We start from the raw sequence: 21,591 nt of genomic DNA on the forward strand, positions 1-21,591 counted from the left end.
TTGTTTCTTTTTGTTTTTTTAGCTCTTGCATCTGGAGGGGCGTTACCCATAACCTCCATCGATGGAAATGGCAACATGCTCTTTGCGAACACAAGTGCAGGAGGTCCCACACCTAATCTGATGACCACTCCCGTTCTGTTCAACTCACCCCTGTCTCTGCTTCCCGCCGGGGTTCTTTCAGCGGGCGGGGCTGGGGGCGGGGCTCTCAACCTACAGGTTGCTGGTGATGCGCACCAGAGCGCCGTGCCAGTCAAAAGCATCACTGTGGCCTCCAAGGCTCAATGAACAATTGTGCTTCTTCCCCGCTCTATTTTTTTTTTTTTTTTTTTAGATTTTATTTAATCTCTCTTAGCTACCACCAAATAATGAGACGTTTTATAACAACTGTTTTGAATTTTTTTCTCCTTGCGCCAGGAGACGTTGTTACTTTTTTTTTTTTTTTTTTTTTGGACAAACCGACTGTCTGTCTTTAGCCGTTGATTTAGAGCTTTCACGGAAACTATTTGATGGTATAGTTGTACTGATTTTGGCACATGCTAAGGAAGCAGTTGGAAACCTTTTTGTCTTTTTCTGGGTTGTGGGATGTTGGGTTTGTTTTTTTCCTTCCTGAAATCAATGACTGAACCAAAAATGTGAGGTTTTTGATATCACGTAAAATCATCCTAAAACGAGATTACTGAGCACAAAGGAAGTCTATATATTCGCTTTGTCCTAGGTTATTTTTATTTCTGGGTCTGTTGTGCAGGTCCTTATTTCAGATTTATAACTAAGATCATTGCATATATTTTATGGATCAAGTTAGATATCTTACATCTTACGACAGGCTGTGTCTCAGTAGATGTTTTTAGGAGGCTTTTTTTTAAAAAAAAAAGAAAAACAAAAAACAAAACATAAGTTATTGTTCTAACTAATGTATCACTTTATGAACACGGTTAGAAGGCTTTAAAACTAGTAATAAATCTAAGACTCGAGCAGTGCAAGGAGTCTTTGTTCTGTCCAACTCTTGTCTGCAAACACTGATCTTATTTTTAGCGCTCCCTCAAGGTTGTGGCAGTCACTTGAGGGCAGAAGACGTCTACAAATGGCACTGATTCTGACTTTCATGTGGGAGGGAGAAAGAAAGAAAAAAATTTGATCCAGGTTGTGAAAAGAGAACATGCTATGAATGACACACGACTAATCCGGCGTTCATGAAAACTTGACCTCCAGTTTATCAATTCAAAATGTCCAGGGGTTTTTTTTGTTTGTTTTTTTATTTGTATGTTTTTGTTTTTTTTTGGCAGGGTGATGCTCATGTCAGCCTTTTTTTTTTCCCCCCTAGTTGAAATTTAAACCAAATGAAGAAAAATCAAACCATGTAGCTTTGCACACTGTAACAATTAGTAGATTTGCTTAAGCATGGAGTAACTGCTAAACTAATACACGTACATGACTTTATCCTCTCAGAAGTCACCTTTGAGACGTTGAGTGTTGTGTACAGTAGATCTGATCTGATATGACATGATATTATAAGCTTCGACCAAAGTGGATGTAGATTGATACAAGACTACACCTGCAAGACCGGCCAAGTCACTGACTAGGTTGAGCAGATCCGTTTTTTTTTTTTTTTTTTTTTTTTAAATAACGTTCTCTATTCACAGCATCATCTCTTGAGCATCCGTTTATCATCTGACACGACACATACTAGACCTTTTTCTAGTTTTATTTGTAGTAATACCTCAACATTTGATATTAAACCATAATACTGACAGAGGCACAGTAAGGGAAATACCAAAAAAAAATGCAATTCATTCTTATTATTTGTAGATAAATAATGAGCTTTTTTGTGCTAAAAGAATTATATTTACTTATCATTCTGGATAAAAAATAAAAAAAAAAGCTAAGCTAGTAGAGAAGAATTCTCATTTGTCACCACTGGACTTTTCAAACTTTCACCAAAGTTATCCAACACTATGCAGTTTATCTAAATGCTCGAAATGCTGCAAAAAAAATAATCAGGTGTTTTTTAATATTTTTTTGTTCATGTAATTATATTAATAATAATACTAAAGTGTTTTGGCATTACACAGAACTTTCATATTGCTAATTTTGGATAATAATGGATTAAATAAATACTACTGCACTGTAAGTACTACTATTCTAGTTCTTTTCCAACTTGCCAAAGCGAATTCTTTCTATGCTCCTTTAATTCCCACTGTGGATGATGATGATAAATAGGTGCTAGCTTGTATGTATATATCTTTTTCTTTTTCCCCCTCCTTCTTGTGTCGGTTTTTTATCTTTATATCATTAAGTTGTTGCTATTCACAGCAGAATCTGCTTGCCATGCTTATAGACTGGAGGTTTAACTTGATTAATGCTTAACAGATATCGTAGTTTTATGACTGACGCAACATCCTGCAGGTTCAAAATGTCGGCATACACCATCTTTATTATAGTATATATGATCGTACCAATCTACTGTAAGCCTAGTGTATAACAGGTGTGCTAAATTGTTTGGGTCTAATTTAGCTTTTCGCTTTGTTAAACTAAAACTAGGTTTTGTTCTTTTGTCACAAACGAAACAGAGTTTGCCTTATTAACAGTTTATTGTATTAATATGTGCTTCAGGTTCACTTCATTCCTGTCACTGTTTCTGTGTTCACATGGCATCCTTATTTAAAAAAAAAAAAAAAAAAATCCCAAAAGGAAAATACCAAAGACTTTGTCATAGTGTGTGATGTAGCACAGCTGTCAGTGGCTTTCCTTAAGAAATGTACAACAATACACTGTGTCTTATCACTTCATAACACACACGACGCACGAATAATCTCCTACCGACACTGGGCGTTATTCTTAACACTGATTCTCATGAGCTTTTTTCCAAAGGTGAATATTTTCAATAGTGTTTGTACTGTGTTGTGAATATAAAACCAAAGATTCCTCTTTTTTTTTTTTTTTTCTCCTTTCTTAATGCTTTGCTTACGAGTCCTGTTTCCTCCTCCTTCTCTACAGCAAAATTTGCTCTTAAAGAATTTTTACAGAATTAAAACATTTCACGTCTAGGGCATGAATTATGTTGAGTTTTACTGTACAGTAAGGGCTGATTTAAAATCCTAAATAAAAAGGAAGGGTGTGTTCACTGAAAAAAAAAAACATTTACTGTTTAACTTTGTGGATGAAAAGAAAAATAAAGTATTTTAACTTGGGTCATTAGGCATTAATGTTGTAGTCTGCTGTGTTTGTCGACTGTGTAGTCTTTTTTTTCTGTTAAAATGGGAAATATTGTAGTTGTGTAATATATCTACATATACTATTAATTGTGTGTGGGGTTTTTTTATGTGTTACTACAATGTCATGTTTTCTCGGTGTGGATGTGGGTTTAAAAAGTAAACACAAAAAGCTAACACAAGATACAGACACGGGAATCCTTTTTATATATTTGTATATTTGTATGTATAAAGGAAAAAAAAAAACACAGTTTCACAGAAAATGCATATTCTCAGTATGATGTGAAGAAATCTGTACAAAAGCCGAGTGACTTCAGCTTTATCTGGATGGAAACTTCGATCTTTTTCTTCTTTTTCCATTCGTGGTGCCTTTGCTTAATATTGAAGTCATATGGAAAACCATAGACCACATATGAAACACGTCATTTTATATAGTGCCACATGAAATGTTCAGAAATAAACTGCCTCTCAACAGGGTTATTTAACGAGTCCCTGTTTATTTGCTTCTATGTACACTTAAGATGGGGGGGGAAAAATCAGTTTATATATACAATAAGTGTAAAAAAAGTATAAAAAATACATTTTCTCTGGTGACGATGCAGAAAAAGTTGATAAATGTGAAGGTACACATGCGGTGTAACAAGTTACTTAACTTTTTTTTTCTCACTTAAATTTATTATTAAAAAAATCTCTAGTCCAATATTTATTAATATATACCAAGTAAAAACCGACATCAGTATACAGAGTGGATGTAAGTTCTCAACCATCTTAACTTGCATGAGCGCTATAGGAGTAAAGCTAAGAAGTGCCAGCACTGAAACTCCATCGCTACTGTATATACAGTACACTGTGGATGGACGACGCAGTTTGTGTCGACTCAGTTCGGCTAGTTTGTGTTGGCGCTGGTGATGGCTAACGTAAAAGAATCGGATGGATCTTCAAAATGTGGATGCGAGTTAATGAGGTTAATTACAAACAAAAACAAACAAAAATGGAATTATGACCAAATAGTGTGGTGCTAGAAAAAACTAGTTATTGTTAGCACTAAAAACATCTAATGAAACATAAATAAAGATTAACCATCATATTCCGTCATCTCTGACAGACTGAATGAGAGAGTTTGAAACAGGAAAATCAACGAGATGTACAGTTTCCCCCCACAGCGAGATGCTACGAGGAAAAAAAAAAAAAAAAAAAGCTAAAAGTGGTCAGAAGAGTCGAATAAAGTCACGTGGTTATACGAGACATGGTGTATTATGTGAAGGTTGACGCTGATTGGACCGGCGCTTTAGCGACGAGGAGGCAGAGGTTGCATGTGCAGCGAGTCGTAGGTGTCCTTAGTTGCAGAACTCAGACCCTGAGAGAGAGAGAGAGGAAGTCAGAATCATGATGATATAATGACACACCCAGGTAGATGCCAGTTGTGGATATTTTGTGGTGTGTGTTAACTTCATGCCAAAGTTCAGTCATTTGATTAGGAAAAAATAAATAAATAATATATATATATATATATATATATATATATATATATACTGTATATATATATATATATATATACACACTTTTTCTCAACTGACATTTGACTGATTATTTCAAATAATTTTACATTTCGTATTATTTATTAGTCATTAGTGTAAAATGTGTGTAAGTATGTAAGTGTTCCGTCATCGAAATTCACCCACCTGGTAAACCTGTTCGTTTGGTCGACGCTGTAACAAGAGAAAAGAAATAAAACACAAAGCAGAAATGAGATTAAACCTTGTTTTTTTTTTGTTTTTTTTTTGCTATAAATCATGGGATCTTAATTTGTCGGCCTCATCTCAACAAACAGCATTTTAAAGCCCACATGCTGAAAATACTGTACACAAGCATCTCACTTCTAAGACCTGATCACTTAAATGGAGAACAAAGTGAAGACATCAATCGGACTTTACTTACATCTTTCTTCACTTGGATCTCTTTGTAGGTGTCCTCGGTTTTAGTTTTCAGACGCTGCAAACAAAGCGGGACCGTTATTATTTCGACATTTTTGACATTAAAAAAAATTCTAGAAACTAATAATAATAATTATTATTATTGTCAATATATTTATTATTAGGTAAAAAAGCAGAGCTATAAAGTGGCGAATGATCAACACACCTTGAAGGAACGTCCAAGTTCTGAACAAAACGCAACTTTATCAGACGATTGAAAGCTAAGTTACATAAGCAAGTCTGTCTTGTGGCATTGCAGCTAGAGTATATTGTATTAAAAATATTATCATACTTCCATACTAACTAATACTAATATATTATCTAGAAATCCATCGACTTATAATTAGCGATTATAGTTAGCGTGAATCGATCTCGTACGATGACTTTCCTGTTTCCTCTTCTCTACTATAACATGAGTAAAGTCGTTATAGCTGTACTTTACCGCTTACTGTACCTACTGTAGATGTCTACTCAGAATGACTAATTGTCTTTTAACTGATCGAAAAGTGCATATTATTATCACCTCCGTTTATAGTAAACAGATTTCCGCCTTTCGATTTAACCTCAAAAACTTTGTTGGTGCATAATATTAAGAAACGTCTGTTTTTTTCCCCATACACTTCTAGTCTATCATCACAGTTATCTCCTAGTTGAAAGAGTTACGGGTAATGTGCTGGTGCTGAGCGGGGTCTTACCGTATACGTGTCCTCCTCCCCCTGCCTACGACCCTGTACACGATAGATATGAACAGAAGAACATTTTCTTAAGGCTTATTATTTCACTCATATGTCATTTACAGAGTATTAGAAGACTGGATCAAAGCTAAAACCAAAGTGTTTGACTCACCCCACGGGCAGGTCCCCTTTCGGCATCTCTCTGTCTCAAACCGTCGTAAGTAGCTTGACGTCCGCTTAAAGACTTTTTCAAAATAAGTCGTATGTTAAACACATGAACAATTTACTTTTATAAAATATTTATAAAAATGATCATAGTAATAATAAATAATACTTACAGCGTAGGTAGAGTCATTTTCAATTTTGCCTTTAGGCTTGCAACACTGGTTGAGAAAGAAATTAAAATCAACAGTTAATGTTTGTTTGTTTTTACATAAATTTAACTAATAATATAAATCCACATTTTTGCAAGGAAAAATAGTCGACTACAATCATCCTTAGCATTACTCACTAGTTATTCCAAGGAGAGCTGTAATCGGGCCTTAAACGTTATGCCTGACAGGGCCAGAGCCCGACAGAATTCGGCCCGAGCCTGACAAGTACATTTTGATTGACAGCTTTTTAAAAGCCCGAACATGTTTATAGCCCGACATTATTCAAATGTTCTCACGCACACACCTTTTGCCAAGAATGAGTCATTCAAGCCTCCGTTTCTCCTCCTTAACATCCATCTTTGCATCTTTCTCGTGCTAATCGAAACGCATCACAATGACCACTCATTTACCATGCTAGCCTGACCCCGTGTAAAATGATAGAACTTAAGCCCGAACCCAACGGAACGGTCCTGTCGGGTTGGGGCAAAGATCTTCAGCTCTAGTTCTAAGCACAGTCACTCTGTCTTATATTTAAAAAGGGATTCCACAAGTGTAGACCTTAGGACCTATTTTTATTACAAACACAGATTAGCCATAACATTAGCACCACCACTTGGTGAATTAAATAATATTGGTTATCAATTATGTGACAGGATCGTGGACATTCAACGCTCATTTATAGCCCAACTGGTCCGATCCCACAAAAAAGCCAAAGTACACAAATTGTTGAAAAAAATTATTGCTAGCCATAGAAAGGTATCAGAACACTGCATCACAGCTTGCTGTGTCTAGGGCTTAGCAAGCAAAAAGTTCAAGGTTGTTGATCAGATCTCAATCTGATCCATCATCCATGGAATGTCCGGGATGAACAAGTCTGATCTATAGCACTTAAAGGATCTGCTGCAAATTTTCTGGTGATAGATTTCACAGCACACTTTCAGAGGTCTTGTGGAGTCATTCCCCAAGGGATCAGAGCTGTTTGGCAACACGTTGGGGGTTTTAATGTTATGGCTGATCAGTGTACATATAATTCAGTATATCATATTATATGACAGCGCTGTTGGATTGTTCATTATGATTGCTTATGAAGTGTTAATTAATTTTCAGCATGCCTTGGATAGCAGTTCTGGCTAATCGCTAGGCTTAAAATGAATTTGGTTACTGTAATACATTATTGTTTTATGCGAATAAAAAAACTTGTGTGAAATGTTTTATGATTTTATATGGTGATTTTTTTTGTGAGACATTTTGTTACAGTTTTTGACATTTTGTTACCTTAAAATGCTTGGAAGAGCTTGATAAGGTTTAAAAAAAAAAAAAAAAAGCAGTTTAAAGAATGCAATTGTTGATCAGTTTCTGTGGTATAAGAGAAATTAGAGATCGTTGGTAAGATTCATTCTTACCGTGGATTAATTCCCTCCAAGAACTGTACTGTAATGAGGTTTCTGTTGCTGTTGCTTATTTATGAGCTCAAAATCTTCTCATAATTGTTGAAAAAAATGTGATTGTTTTAAATCTAATGAAAATTTGTTCTTCTTTTTTATATATATATAGCTTGTGTAATGAGTGACATTCTTACTTTCTCCCGCAGATACAGCACGGTGATCACAATGCCGTAGATTAACAGGAACACGTCCAGGATGTAGCAAAATTTGGGATCATTCAGTGACGCCTCTGTGAGAGTGAAAGAAAATATTCAGTCTTACATTTATATTCAGAATTTTTATGGCTTTGTCAGTCACAGCTCATAACATTATATTACATTATAACAGGAGACATCACCCAAACATCAGGTTAACCAGAGTCGTCCATCCATCCATCCATCTATCTAGGAACCTCTGTAGTCCAACTAGGGACAGTAGAGCCCAAGGGTGACTATTGTTATATTCCCATCTTATATGAATGTGATAGGACCTCCAGTCAACATTCACAGATAACAGGAAGTTTGGGAACGCCAATTAACCTAATCTTCATGTCTTCGAACTGTAGTAGGAAACCGGAGAACGCAGAGGAAACTCACCAAGCACAGGGAGAGCATGCAAACCTCATGCACACAGTAATTGAACGCGGGACCTGGACGTGCAAGGCGACAGTACTAACCAATAAGCCACACACACACCATGTCACCAACTTGAGTCTTATCTACAAATTAAAGCAGGATTTTTTTTTTGCTATTATTTAATTTCTCGATTATAAATAAAACATTTATAATCATACTCATATGACATATTTCTTAAAGATATAAGACGACCCTGAGCAACTATATGATTATAGCAGCATGATGCTGAGTGACAAAATTAACGTATGTCAGTTTTAAATGTTGGAAAAAAAGAAAAAAAAAGAGATACCAGCTTTAAAGTTTGCATCCTTCGTGGTTTCTAAGTGGAAAATGAAAACATATGCCTGGTTTAAAATTTATCTATAAATCACCCCCAGTGTTACTACCACAGTTGAGGTAAAGCATTTGCACTTGAATCAATGAGTAACTATTCAAATGATCGAATATCACAACCTGCCTCAGTTCACTCAGAGTACCGAGTCCTACCCTAATGATTACTCTGTAAACATGAAGATTTGATGTTAATGCACATGCAGACCCAGACCCATAAAACACCCCACAGAGAGATACACACACACACACACATATATATATAGTCAGGCAAGGTGCATGCTCGGTGTGTGTGATTCACTGAGCCTTTTGTGGTCTGTGTGACATGCACAGTTTCGAGTTTCTAGTTCAGTGGTTTCCTCAGCTGCAGTTCTCTCCGAGCCAAAGAGCTAAGGTGGTGTAACTGACTGCGCGTGCATGTGCGTGTATGTGTGTGTGTATGTGTGAGAGAGAAAAAAGGAGAGAGAAAAAGAGAGAGAGACAGAGAGAGAGTAGGAGGAAGGTTGATGTGGGACATACGTATTTACAACATACACCTACTCAGAAACATGCTGACTGATTTTCGAAGCGATAAAACACCAGGTAGTAGTTGGTAAAATGTAAAAAAAGAAAAAATTGCCCATGCACAAATAATGATTTTTGCATTAACTCTGAAATGTTTTGAAATCGTTTAAAAATTTGTATAAATATATAAATTTATAGATATTATAAATGAGGAATGGGATGTAAAATTGCATAAATGATTGTATTTATATTAATGAAGTGACTATACCTTCTCATCAAACAGTTATGTGAGTAAAAACAACTTTATGTCTCTATATAATCCCCTGCTACACTAATGCACTTATCCTAATGTGTCACTAGTGCTTGGATACCATGAAGGAGCCATGATCGGACTGCATGACTGATTCATGTCTGAAACACTGGCCTCCAGGGAACTCCTTCACTGGCACAAAGTGGAAATTGCTTGGAGTGATGTCAGGACTGTATGGGGGATGTGGCAAAAACTTCCAGCTACAGTAAGTTTCTGTAGTGTGCATATTGTCCTTCTGGTGATCAAACCAAGCCGATTTTTTTTTTCATTAAGGAAAAAGGCCGTTAAAGAGGTTCCTGAGAGATGAGAATTTTAGCACATAAAGCAGGCAGTCCGATCATGGGGCCTATTTACTGAGAAAACCCCACCATGTCGTACCTTGATGGTGTCTAAGCACTAGTGAAAGTAGTGAAAGTGTGTTAATGTATTATATAAAGAAATAAAGAGAGATTTTAACTCTCATAACTGTGTTCTGTTATTCTGAGCAAATCAAATCAAAAGTCCTGGTTTGACTTGAACACCACTCGTACAATTACACTGTTCAATAATTTTCAGTTTAAATAATTCATTCACTTTAAACACATTTTAAAAGAAAAAGAAATCTAAAAAAAATGCGCAAAGTGATGGAATGCAAGTTTCACAATCTCTTGCATTTTGTCCAGCGTTGTGATTCATACTTTATCCAAGAGTTTAAAATGTAGACGCTGGATGTTAAGCTATGGGATGTTGAAATGTTGACTACATAAAGGAAGCTTTTGTTTTAAAATGAACTAATATTTAGTTTCTTACTGCAGTTACTATAAAAAATTTTGCCTTTAGGTTTTATTATTATTATTATTATTATTATTATCATAAAGCAAAACAATACATCTCAGTTATGTCTGACATTCCTGTAATAGTATTTAGTAATTTACTCACTGCAATAAGCACAAGTTTTTTTTTTACAAAGCTTTTCTAGAAAAAGTCATTCGTGGCGAAATCCAAGACCCTGAGATTACATTTCGCTTTATTCTAATGTTCACTCTAAAGTTCCTGACATGACTTGCGTATAAAAAAATTAGGGTGTTCCTAATAAAGTGTCCCATCGGTGTCAATCACCTAGAAAAAAAATTTAGATTAAAAAAAAATTAAACATTTAGATTACAAACTGAAATGCATCTGTAAAGTGTTGGACACCTCCAGGCAGACTGACTGCGATTGATGGACCTGACCACTGAACTTCTCATGGGCATTAATACGGAGCTGGTGCCTACTTTGCTGCTATAATAACCTCCACTCTTCTAAAGAGGGTTTGTACTATAACTGGGAGGATTTGTGCTCATTCAGGTACAGGAGCATTAGTGAGGTCATTTGCAGCTTGGTGCAGGACATTTGAGTCCAGCTTTACCACAACATGTCTTCATTGCTTTATTGCTTTGTGCACAGGAGCCTTGTCATGTTGGATATTGTATCAAGTCTTGAGCCATCCATGATTTTTTGTACATATTTTGCTTTCAAATATCCAGACTTTCCTGTATTTTAAATGTCATCATGAAGAACAGTTCTCCGTGCTTCCTGAAGGACTTTTACGGCTCTCGTTTTCATTTTTAGTCCCTGAACTTATGCAGTTTTAGGGCAATGTTTTGATGTTTGTTAAGCCACAGCTTTACCTACAGTATGAATCATTTAATCATAAAAACATCTCATTTAAGGCATGAGAAACAAGTGCAGATGTTGGTGATCAGTATACTGCTGATGCTGAGAGGGTGAAACAGACGAGAGGGGAAACGAGGTTGCTGCTGAGGTTCTTAATCTCCATCATTTAATTTGATATGAAGAAATGAAGCACAAGACTCTTGCACAGTACTGTTAGTTTAAAACATTTTATGGAAAGGGGAATACTTTTTTTTGGCTGTTTGTTAAGGCACAGTTATTTCTAGGCTTTTTAGTTCAAATTACCTATAAATTTAAAAATACATACATGATTGCAAATCTGGGATTGCTTACACATTATTTATTTAAAACCCATAAATAAATTCTATTAAAGAAAAAACGATTCTATAAACATTTCAATAATCTTCACAGTGTTCAAAATGTTGCACAACGTCTAGCACCTGTATATTAACTACAGTATTTATCTTAAACAGCACGTCAGATTTCCTTTCTACTGAGGCGTGGATTCACACGACAGTCCCACAGATTTAATCTAAAACCAGAATCTTCAGGTATTACACAAACATGTGGAGCTCGAGTACATAGTGTTATTCTAGTTTTCATTCTAATAAAGAAAATCCACTTTATTTATTTATTACATCATATTTACTACTGAAGGGAGACTTTTGGATCGTACTGTGTATAAAGAATTTATAAAGAAAGGTGTATATAAAGACATCATTTATTTAATATTAATTCATTCTGACAGTTTTTGGCCACAAAAATATTTTATTACCACATCTGATTAAAAATAGTAATAAGCACACTTGTAGGCAATAGTGCAGCATGTGTTACGCCTTTTATGTTTAGCTTCAACGACACCCAGGAAATGATGTCTGTATCTGCTGCCAGCTCTAGCTTTGAGTGAGTTCAGGTTTGTCAGGTAGTCTGTGGTCAAGTTGCCTTTCAGCACACCGCAGAGGTGCACTGGTGTGGTTACGCTTCACCTCCTACACAGGTCTTTGTCTTAAAACAAAGAGATGACCCCATAAAAAAAAAAAAAGGAAAAACATTTGACGATTTCTTTTTGTGTGGTGCAATGCTAGCGGATCTGGTAAACCTTTAAGTATGATTTCTTGGGTTGTGTTATGGGTCAGTGGCGTTATTAGATCAGATCGTTAGGACTTTATTGTAGACTATTTTAAGCTTCAATTTTAATATTTTCCATTTAAAGGTGAAGGTGTTTATAGCAAAGACAGAATCAGAGTTGAACTTTACTTGTAGTCAGCGTCCGAGGGAGAGGAGGGGGGAGGAATTGAGCGTCGCACGCACCAAGGCATAAAAAAAAATCAAAGTAAACTGGCTGGGCAGGTTGGGGTTCTGACGCTCGAATAGACTTCACTGGCATGACCGTAGTAAAAAGTGCTACCTTGACAGTAAATTGAGTAGATTTCTAGCAATAAAAGTCATCAGCGTTATATTGTCTCATTCAAACAATAATAATTAAAAATACTAATTATTCATATTTCTTTATGAGTATTAAGACTTAAACTGGTGTAGGCCTCTAGAAGCATATGACCTGTAACAATTGGTGCTTAAATTAAAGCATTCCAGTTTTGGTAAAAGTTTAGGAAGCAAACAATCTGTAGTGTCTGTAACCATTTCAAATTCAAGCTGCAATATCTACTTAATATCTAATTTATATCTTAATTTAGCATTTTAACACTTTTTCAGGTCTTTGCATGTGAAATCGAAATTGGCCAAGTTTCCTCTATATGACACATAAGATCTTTGAAAGAGTTGAATACAAAAAAAGTTACAGACACTACATAAAAGGTCATGAAATTGTGTTTAGCAAAAGCTTTTTTACCTACAGTAGGTGAAACACCAGAACACAGTAGGCGAAACACTAAACGAAACACCAAAACTATATAATCAGATATATAAATCATGTTATTAGTGCTAAAAAGTGTTTTACCTAGGTAAAAAAGTTAATTTTCACATAAGAGCATATAACACTACTATTTATAATACCTAATGCTCCTGATCACACTTCGTTTTTTTTGTTAATATAAATACACATTAAGATTTTTTTAGATAAAAAACAACACATCTGCTGAATACAATTTCATGTGCTTTTATGTAGTGTCCGTAACTTTTTAAAATACAAATCTTTCAATGATCTGAACTGTCATATAGATGAAACTACTCAGGATTCTGAACAATACGTCCCATCCACTGCATGCCATACTAGCGTCCTCCCAGGGGACATTCAGCCGTAGACTGAGACCACCGAGTCTTTCCCTCCTGTGGACATCAAACTATAAAACTTCTCCCCCTTATTTAGGGAGTTGGGCTAAAAATAATGGCTATAGCCTAGAAACTAACTAACCTTACCCCAGCAATGTGTATGCCTGGTTTCTTCGATATCTTGTGTAAAATATATTTAAACAACATCGTATGAAGGTATATTGGGGTATATTGGTTTTGGTTTGGTCTCTGGCACAAGAATATCCTCCGGTATTAATAAAGTTTTCTCTTATCTTAAAGTATTGCATTTCAATTTTGCCTCAATACTTTTTCCACCAACACTGTATTTATTTATTATAAAGGTAGATATACCTTCATTATCACCTAATAAAGCTGAACTTCATATTTAAAAATTAATAAATTAAAATCCCCAGGCAAACTTGACTTAGCCCCATATTTTTTAAATAACTAATGTGATTTTATAACTCTAAAAAGACATGTATTACAATCCATTAGCATGTAGACGATACCCAAGCTGATAAAACATTTCTGCCATGTTGTTAAGGGGAAATAATCAGTGACGTGATGCCTGTGGTCTGACACGATGTGGACTTACTATCTGAGGTTATCAGCTTTACCACTGACACTGACTACAAAGCACTGATACTGGACACAATCTAGATGTCTCATTACAGGCAAAATCATACAAGATCCTGCAATAAACACATTTTGGATAGACTTGAGATCGAGTAGGTTAATAATATATCAGAAGATGCTTTAGATCACCACTGTATCGTATGCTTTTACCCTTTTGGCTTTACAGTATGGTGTTCTGGTGGAGTAATAACCTTTTTGACTGCATGTACAACCAATACGGTTAATTTACGGGTTGTTGGTATTAAAATGTGTCAGTATTGAGTAAGATTATAGAGGTTTGAATTTCCATCCAGGTCAAATTAAAGAACTTTCAACACTGCTGGTAAATATTTTGTTTATGAATATGTTGAATCAGAGTGATGTTAAAACAGTTCTATCTCAACCTTTCCCAACAGACTTATCTGTATTTACGAGACGCGTTCAAGTCAAACCCGGGACTTTTGATTAGCACACAAGAGTGAAAACTTAATTTCTCTGCTACACTAATGCACTAGTGTTGCACTAGCGCTTAGACTCCATCAAGATGTAAAGTTTTCTACGTACGCATGAACCATGAGCAGACTGCTTGCTTCAATCTGAAACCCCGGCCTCCCAGGAATTCCCTTAATGGCCCAAACATGTGTACATGTTTTGGAGTGATGTCAGGCAGGATGTGGCAATAACTCCTAGCCAAGTTCATGTCATGTGCGTCTCTTCCATCAAATCATTTAAGATTTTACAAGCTTTTTTAAAACATTTGCAACATTCAAATGTTTCACCGCAGCTACGAGTCTCATAGCGGTCTCATAGCGGTACTGTATGGTTACACCTCCAAGATTTTTCACAATAAAAAAAAAAAATGACCCTTTTAAAGTGATTTAGTGAGCTACACAGTTCACTAGCTTCTGTTCTTCGCGTGTCTTGATTAAATGATGAAGTGCAGAATCGAAGGTGTGGAAGACGGAGTACATGCGCCTGTATGTAGAAACCACCATCATTTTCTAGACGGCCCTCTTTAAGCGATCAGATAGCTCATATATATCAAACACAGGAAACCCAGACACATTCTCGCTGATGTTCATGTAAGTAGCCAAACCACACAGATAAATGTCATGTACGATTCAGCTGGCATGATAGAAATGATTTTTATGTCAGAACGAAGTAACATAAAAACTTAAAGTAAGAGAATCTACAGTAGAATGCGGCGTCAAAAAGGGAATTTAAATTTTTACACAAACCTGAATATACATATACGTTTCAAATAATTACGAAATATTACATATTTTTCTTAAAGATTTTGTCATGTTTTTTTTTTCCTTTCAGTTATCTGATATTGAGTTTAAGATATGGCTTGTTTGTCGTTCTGCTGAATTTCATCATACCATAGAGGTTTTTTTTTTTTTTTTTTTTAATGAAAAAACAACCCCCCCAAAAAAAGAAATTCAAGTGATATCATTGACTGTAACCTGACACTACAACGCCTACAGTTTAAAAAATGAGATTTTCCAAAACATCAATACATTAGTAGATTCTAGTAGATTAGCAAAACCTATTAATAGAAAAGCATACAGGTATCTGGGTCTTTTTTTGTATAACAGCCAGATGTTTATAGAGCAGATTTTGCAACCGTATGACAGTTTAAAACCTTTTAAGAAATACACATTGTTAACACGCTACACTGTAAATGCATAACTATTATATATTATATTTAAGTATATAAATAACACAGAACAACTAATAATTTTAAATTAAGAATAAAGCTTTGTTTTTTACAGTATGATTGTCACGTCTTGGTGTTCTGATAATTTACACAATGTAATAAATGTTTTTTTAAGTTGGAACATAGAAAAAAAATAATGGTTTATTTTTTTACAAAAAAAAAAATTCTGGAGCGTTAATGAGCGTTTAACCATCTAGAGACCTTACACAGGTCATGTAAGCAGATCTTATTAGAAGCTTCTCTAAAAAAAGCTGAAAATCACATGGGCAGATGGAAGCAGCAGGTTGTAACAGGTACGATATCTATTCATGTCCTCAAAAGAAAAACATCTCCAGGTGTCAAATAAGTTTTTAAAAAATTATTTAAAAAAAAAAAAAAAAAACATATTTAAAAGTCTTGCTTCGATTTTATAATAAATATCTGGTTTTATGATATATATCTATCTTATCTGATCGTTATAAGGTTTATGACTTAGATAAAATCTAGTATTGGTCAACAAAGTTTTAAATAAATCCTGTGTTTAATTCTAAAGTTTAAAGATTCTAATTCCTGCTCATTTTTTGAACATTACAATCACAAACCTACAGCCGGGGGGCTAAACAACAAGGAATCGATAACGAGCGCCGATATTTAGTATAAATGAACGGCAAGTACAGTAGAGCGAAGATCTGTAGTATAATTTAATGGAAACCAGAGCTGAAAAGAACAGAAACACAATTTTTTAATACAAATCTATAAAAAAGGATACAAGATCTTACTAAAACTTGCTACATGGATTTGCTCATTAAAGCCTTCATGTGGATTTTTAACATTTGCATCTGTAAATACTTGTACTTCCATAGAATTAAATACATACAATAATATAATCTTAAAATATCTGTGAAGCTGTTTTGCAATATTGTGTAGAACATTGTTTAATATCCAATATAAAAATAACCTAGTACTAGACTACACTAGTCTATGTAAACTAGTCTATTTAAAATGTTCATAATATAACCATTATATACCACTTCAGAAACTTATAAAATGCAGACTATTGTATTCCTTCTGCATCTTTTTTATTATTATGATTATTTTACACTGTAATGTCACATCTGCATCACATCTGGTCTAAATTCTCTATGATTGGCTTGTGTAATGCTAGCTTTTGGTTCATATTGTATTGGTGGGTCACTGGTAGGTTGAAAGGCCCAGGTTCGAATCCCGCCCAATGCCACTGGAAGTGGTGCCGGTCCCGAGCCCGGATAAAATGACAGGGTTGAGAACGGAAGGACATTCAGTGTAAAACCTGTACCTAATTGTAACTGGGATTGGATAGTCCACTGTAGCGAACGCTTGATGAGGGCTAAAAGGATTATCAACAACACTTTGTTTTGTCTGCCTATAAACGCGTTTACTAAAACAAATCAAAAAAGTATCGACCCAAATATCTTGAAACAGATAAGTCATTAGACGTCGCGTAAAGATCATCTTTGCATACTGTCAAAACATTTCATTCGCAGTCAAAATAAATTCCTTCAGCTATGTATAATGCATCAAAACAACCCATTCACATTAAGTGTTTTACAAAAAGCTGTAGGCTGTTGGTTATGCATACACAGTGAAAACCCAGCTTCCCCCAAATGCAAATGTTCATCAGTACTGTAGGAGAGAGTTCCAGAAAATAGGGGTACTACATGGAAATAAAACTTTTCAGAGATTCTCTAAGTCACACGTCAAAAGTGGGAAGGGTGCAGACCTTCGTGAAACTTTGCATGTTTACCCCAAGTCGTATTCATTCTTTTTAGTTGAGTAATAGCGTCTGCATGCTTTATTCACGCTTGTAGACGGAAAGTGCCCTCCCACATAGAGGTTCCTCTCTCTGAGCGATGACACCCGAGAGGCTATGCAGACGATCGCGAGCCAATGCTGATCTGGAAACAGTATTTAGTTTTTTCCATAAGGACAAACCTTAATTCATGAATAACTGCGAAACTGATCTTAGATCAGACTTAAAAGAAAAAAAAAAAAAGTAAAAAAAAAAAAAGAGCTATATGTTTTTAAAAGTTTTATAGTAGGGCTTCTCAGCACATTTTCTGCTGTGCTTGTAATACTGAGAGACTCCATGACACAGACAGTGCATCATTGTTGGAAATATGTTAATGTTTCGAGAAAACAAAGGACGTCAGATCGAGTCAGTTGTTGTTGTGATAAAACTGCTGAGGAGTCAGTTCTGGGGAAAACACTTGACCAGGGGCGTGGTTTATTCTGTCCTGGGAAAAAGTTGCAAATATTTATATTTCGTTGACTATATGGGTGTTTTATCAAAACTAAAACTGATCAAAACTGAAATGTTAAATTTCGGTTCAGATTTTTGCTACAGCAAAAAAAATTTTTGCTTTGTGATGACGTCCATCCCACCGTCCATCTGCCCACCCCAAAGCGAGATATAAATATAATTAAACTGCGGTCGTTGCCACATTGTCGCCATGCAATTGTCGACAGAAGTACAGGGTGACCTGACCATCCGTTTCCTATTTTACAATTTTACATCGCTTTATAAAATAATAAAAAATAATAATATACAGTTAAACTAAATCTAGTCAAAAAATTTCATTAGACTGAAAGGCAAAATGTACTGAAATGTTAAAATGTAGTAAAATTTAAATTTTGCAATTAGGGGCGAGGTTCGTTGTTGAACATTTTCCTAGGTCTCCTTTATCTGAGATTAAAGTTTAAACTACTTTAAGACGATGGACACGGTCAGACATTGCTTAATCATTAGACTTTGTCGAAACTACTACCATCGTCCTAGTTGGCCGTTTGCTAACTTCTAATAAAATCTGTTTCTTTTTAAAGTAACTCGGACAGGTAACCGAGAGTAAAAGTGAATTTTTGTGCAAAAATAGTTGCACATCATTTCCATAAAGACTCGTAAGGATATGATTAGATCTTAAATATAGTCCATATTTTAGGGGAATAAACAGGCGATTTAAAAGTCTGGCTTTGATAGACTGTTGTAATCATTCTTGATTCGCTACAAGATCATCGGATTTAACCCGTTGACCAATTGTTAGCATTTGTTTCCACACACATCCCAGTTGTACTTGTGTCCGGTACATTAGCGGACGCTTTGTTTTGTAGCACAGTAGGACTCTTGTCTGATTAAGCAGCTCAGCATTGGGACAGGCTTCTGTCTTGCTTATACTGTACATCACTCATGTGATAAAAGCTACCACATGAAGATGTGAGCTTTTCACAGAAACACTAATAATTTTTTCATCAGTTTTTTAAACCCATGTGAACATCCTTCGAAGGGTTTTCATACCTTTTTTGTTTCAAAATAAGAAAAAATATATATAATACATGTGGTTAGACATAATTCTGAAGAATTTTTCTGATACTGATAAAACATATCAATATAATTTAAAACGTTGTGAGATAGATAGGGATATTTTTACTGTCTCTGGCACGATAAAAAAAAAAAAAAAAAAAACATTAAACCGTATCATAATATTTTAATAAATTATCATTTTGATTTTCGAAGCAGTCAACACTTCAAAGATGACGATCGTTTGCCAAAATCTACATCTTTAATTCCATATATATTTTTTTAATCAACTGTTGTTTTTTTGTTAGCTTTAATGTCATTTAATGAATGCGAGCAACTAGACTTCACAGTATTCAAAAGGCTCTTTAATAAATTATGAGATAATAAAAAGACGAAATCAGCATACACAAGTACAACTTACAAATTTAAAATAATGAAATTTATCACATGGGCATAAGCTACAGTGTGTATTGTGCGTTGGAATACAAGCACGGGTCTGGGTATGAGATTAAATACGTGAATCTACGGGACGCTCAGGAATTGAATTCAGAGTGTAAAAAGATTAATATATGTACAGTAAATGAGGTATTGTAGTAGACTTATTGAAAATCTGGTACGGAGCTTTATTTATATAGCAATGTAAGCAGTCGACAAAGGTGTATGGTTTCGACTGCAAAATTCTAAGTACCAAAAAAGAAAGATATGTTTAAACCAGGGCCCAAAAAACCAAGGCTTTGTTTTTTAAAGTTCTGGATGACTCTAGGTTTAGAACACTGAATTACAGAAATTTTATTTACTGTTCACGTTTATTTTACATCATCTATGAATTTTCGGCGACCTTTTCACGTGAAACTTATATTTAGTAGTGTAAATTAATAGCAATTCTATAAAATGAACTAAAGGTTTACTAACATTCACCAGAAATATTTAATAGATCATTATAAATATATATCATATTGTCCAAGCCACATAATAATGTTTAATATAGACATCACTGACATGCAATTTAAGGCCCTTTCATATAACTTAAAAATTGCCCAATGCTCCGATATGCAACACACAAAGAAATGCATTTGTATCAACATTGTGTTTGTCCTAGTTACCAACATTAAAAAATGATAATTTATTAATAATTTGTAGACCTTTATGACCAGAATGGAGGCTCTTGTAACAACATTCATCAAAAGCCAATTTGATTACAACAAAGATGGCCGACTCGTTTCACGCAAACCAGAACCTGCTTTTGCAGCGGATGTTCATTCCGTTGCATGTACTGTATCTCACGTTCCTGAGTGATCCCCTTAGCTTCTCCTCTTGATCATCAATAATGTCAATGTTCTCCAAGTTGAAAACTTATAAAAACACTTCAGAGGAGAAAAGAAAAAGTGCAAAAAAAATGTCAAGCCATACCTGCAGGAGAGATGATGATCAAGAGCAGCAGCACCAAAGCACCAGTCTTATGAAGACCCATTGTTCGTTAGCGGATCTCAGAATCCCAGCTATTCTTTACCGACCACTCAATCTCCTTGAGAGTGAGGTCCAAGATCAGAGGTTTCGGTGCTTGAGCACACAGTGTTGCTGAAAGAACTCTCTTTACAGCTGTGTGGTAGACACCACTTCTTCTTTGAAGCTCCTAACTCAGTCTGGTAACAGGAAGTGGCTCCTCCGAGCTCCACCTGGTGATGCAGATGTCCCACCTCCCCTTTGACGTGGGTGTTGCAGCCTGTTGACTGATGCTTTGCGGCCTGTTTTCTGAGACTTCCTCTGTTGTTAGATGAAGTTCTGTGGGTGATGAGGATTAGCAGGACGGGTGCTGTTTTCACGAGGGGAAACAAGGGTCATGAGACTTTAAGGAACAAACAAAGGGTACTACAGGGGTCTCCCTTCAGAGCCTCCACATCTTTGTTCTCGACTTTGCTTTTGTAGAGATTACACACAGCACGCTGGCAAACAAAGACTTCTAGAAGACAAACACCTCACCTTATTGAGTAAAAGCACCAGAATAGTGGCGTGCTAAAATCAGAAACACACAGTGGCTTGTTGGAAGCAGTTAAACTTTTATTTCATTGCATGTTTTTTTTTTTTAAAGATTACACCTACACACAACATTAACGCCATGCAAGAAGACCTGTCACTAAATAAAACCCTATTAACAACAGAAAAGTGAGGCTCATTCATTACACTATGTAATGTATAGACTAACGATTGTGCAAAGTGCAAAAAAAGGTGATCATTAATCATTTTAGATCACCTACTTGTATAAAGATCAAAATGTTGACCTTGTTTGTATTATAAAGTCTTTGACAAGCATTTTAAAATTATGCAGGCATAAAAAAACACATAATATATATAAAAAACATGGATTAAAAATATCTTATCAAAAATATTGTCTTCACCAAAGTACCACAGAATCATCTAGGTAAAATAAAAGAATTTGCCCAATAACTCATTGACATGATGGATGGGAATCTGGGAAAATTTAGGACAGTTTTTGTAAAAATCCAAAATAAGTACTCAAATTTTGGTAACTTAAATTGTCTTTTGCATATGAAGCCTTGACATAATTTGATGGAGATTTTGTATAAATACAATATATGAACAGTTTGATAG

The 21,591-nt window shown here is 35.2% G+C and overlaps 2 protein-coding genes across 4 annotated transcripts in view; one reads left to right on the plus strand and one right to left on the minus strand.

Moving 5' to 3' along the window:
- The window catches only part of pou2f1a (POU class 2 homeobox 1a), a 28,232-nt gene extending 24,495 nt beyond the window's left edge, over positions 1-3,737 (plus strand). For all 3 annotated transcript variants that reach the window (XM_053476892.1, XM_053476893.1, XM_053476891.1), the window contains one exon: positions 23-3,737. In XM_053476892.1, the coding sequence (XP_053332867.1) occupies positions 23-285 (263 nt within the window). In that variant the 3' untranslated portion in view covers positions 286-3,737. The remainder of the gene's footprint in view (positions 1-22) is intronic.
- A 154-nt stretch (positions 3,738-3,891) lies between these two features.
- Positions 3,892-21,467, minus strand: cd247 (CD247 molecule). Its single transcript, XM_053476895.1, has 8 exons — positions 20,392-21,467; positions 7,810-7,904; positions 6,195-6,239; positions 6,029-6,100; positions 5,878-5,910; positions 5,148-5,201; positions 4,892-4,918; positions 3,892-4,566 (listed from the first exon to the last, which is right to left on the minus strand). Exons 1-8 carry the CDS (start codon positions 20,450-20,452, stop codon positions 4,498-4,500), a joined length of 456 nt encoding a protein of 151 aa, XP_053332870.1. The 5' UTR covers positions 20,453-21,467; the 3' UTR covers positions 3,892-4,497.
- Between the last annotated feature and the right edge of the window lie 124 nt (positions 21,468-21,591).

The sequence above is a fragment of the Clarias gariepinus genome, chromosome 18 (genome assembly GCF_024256425.1).
Source record: "Clarias gariepinus isolate MV-2021 ecotype Netherlands chromosome 18, CGAR_prim_01v2, whole genome shotgun sequence".
Classification (NCBI taxonomy): domain Eukaryota; kingdom Metazoa; phylum Chordata; class Actinopteri; order Siluriformes; family Clariidae; genus Clarias; species Clarias gariepinus.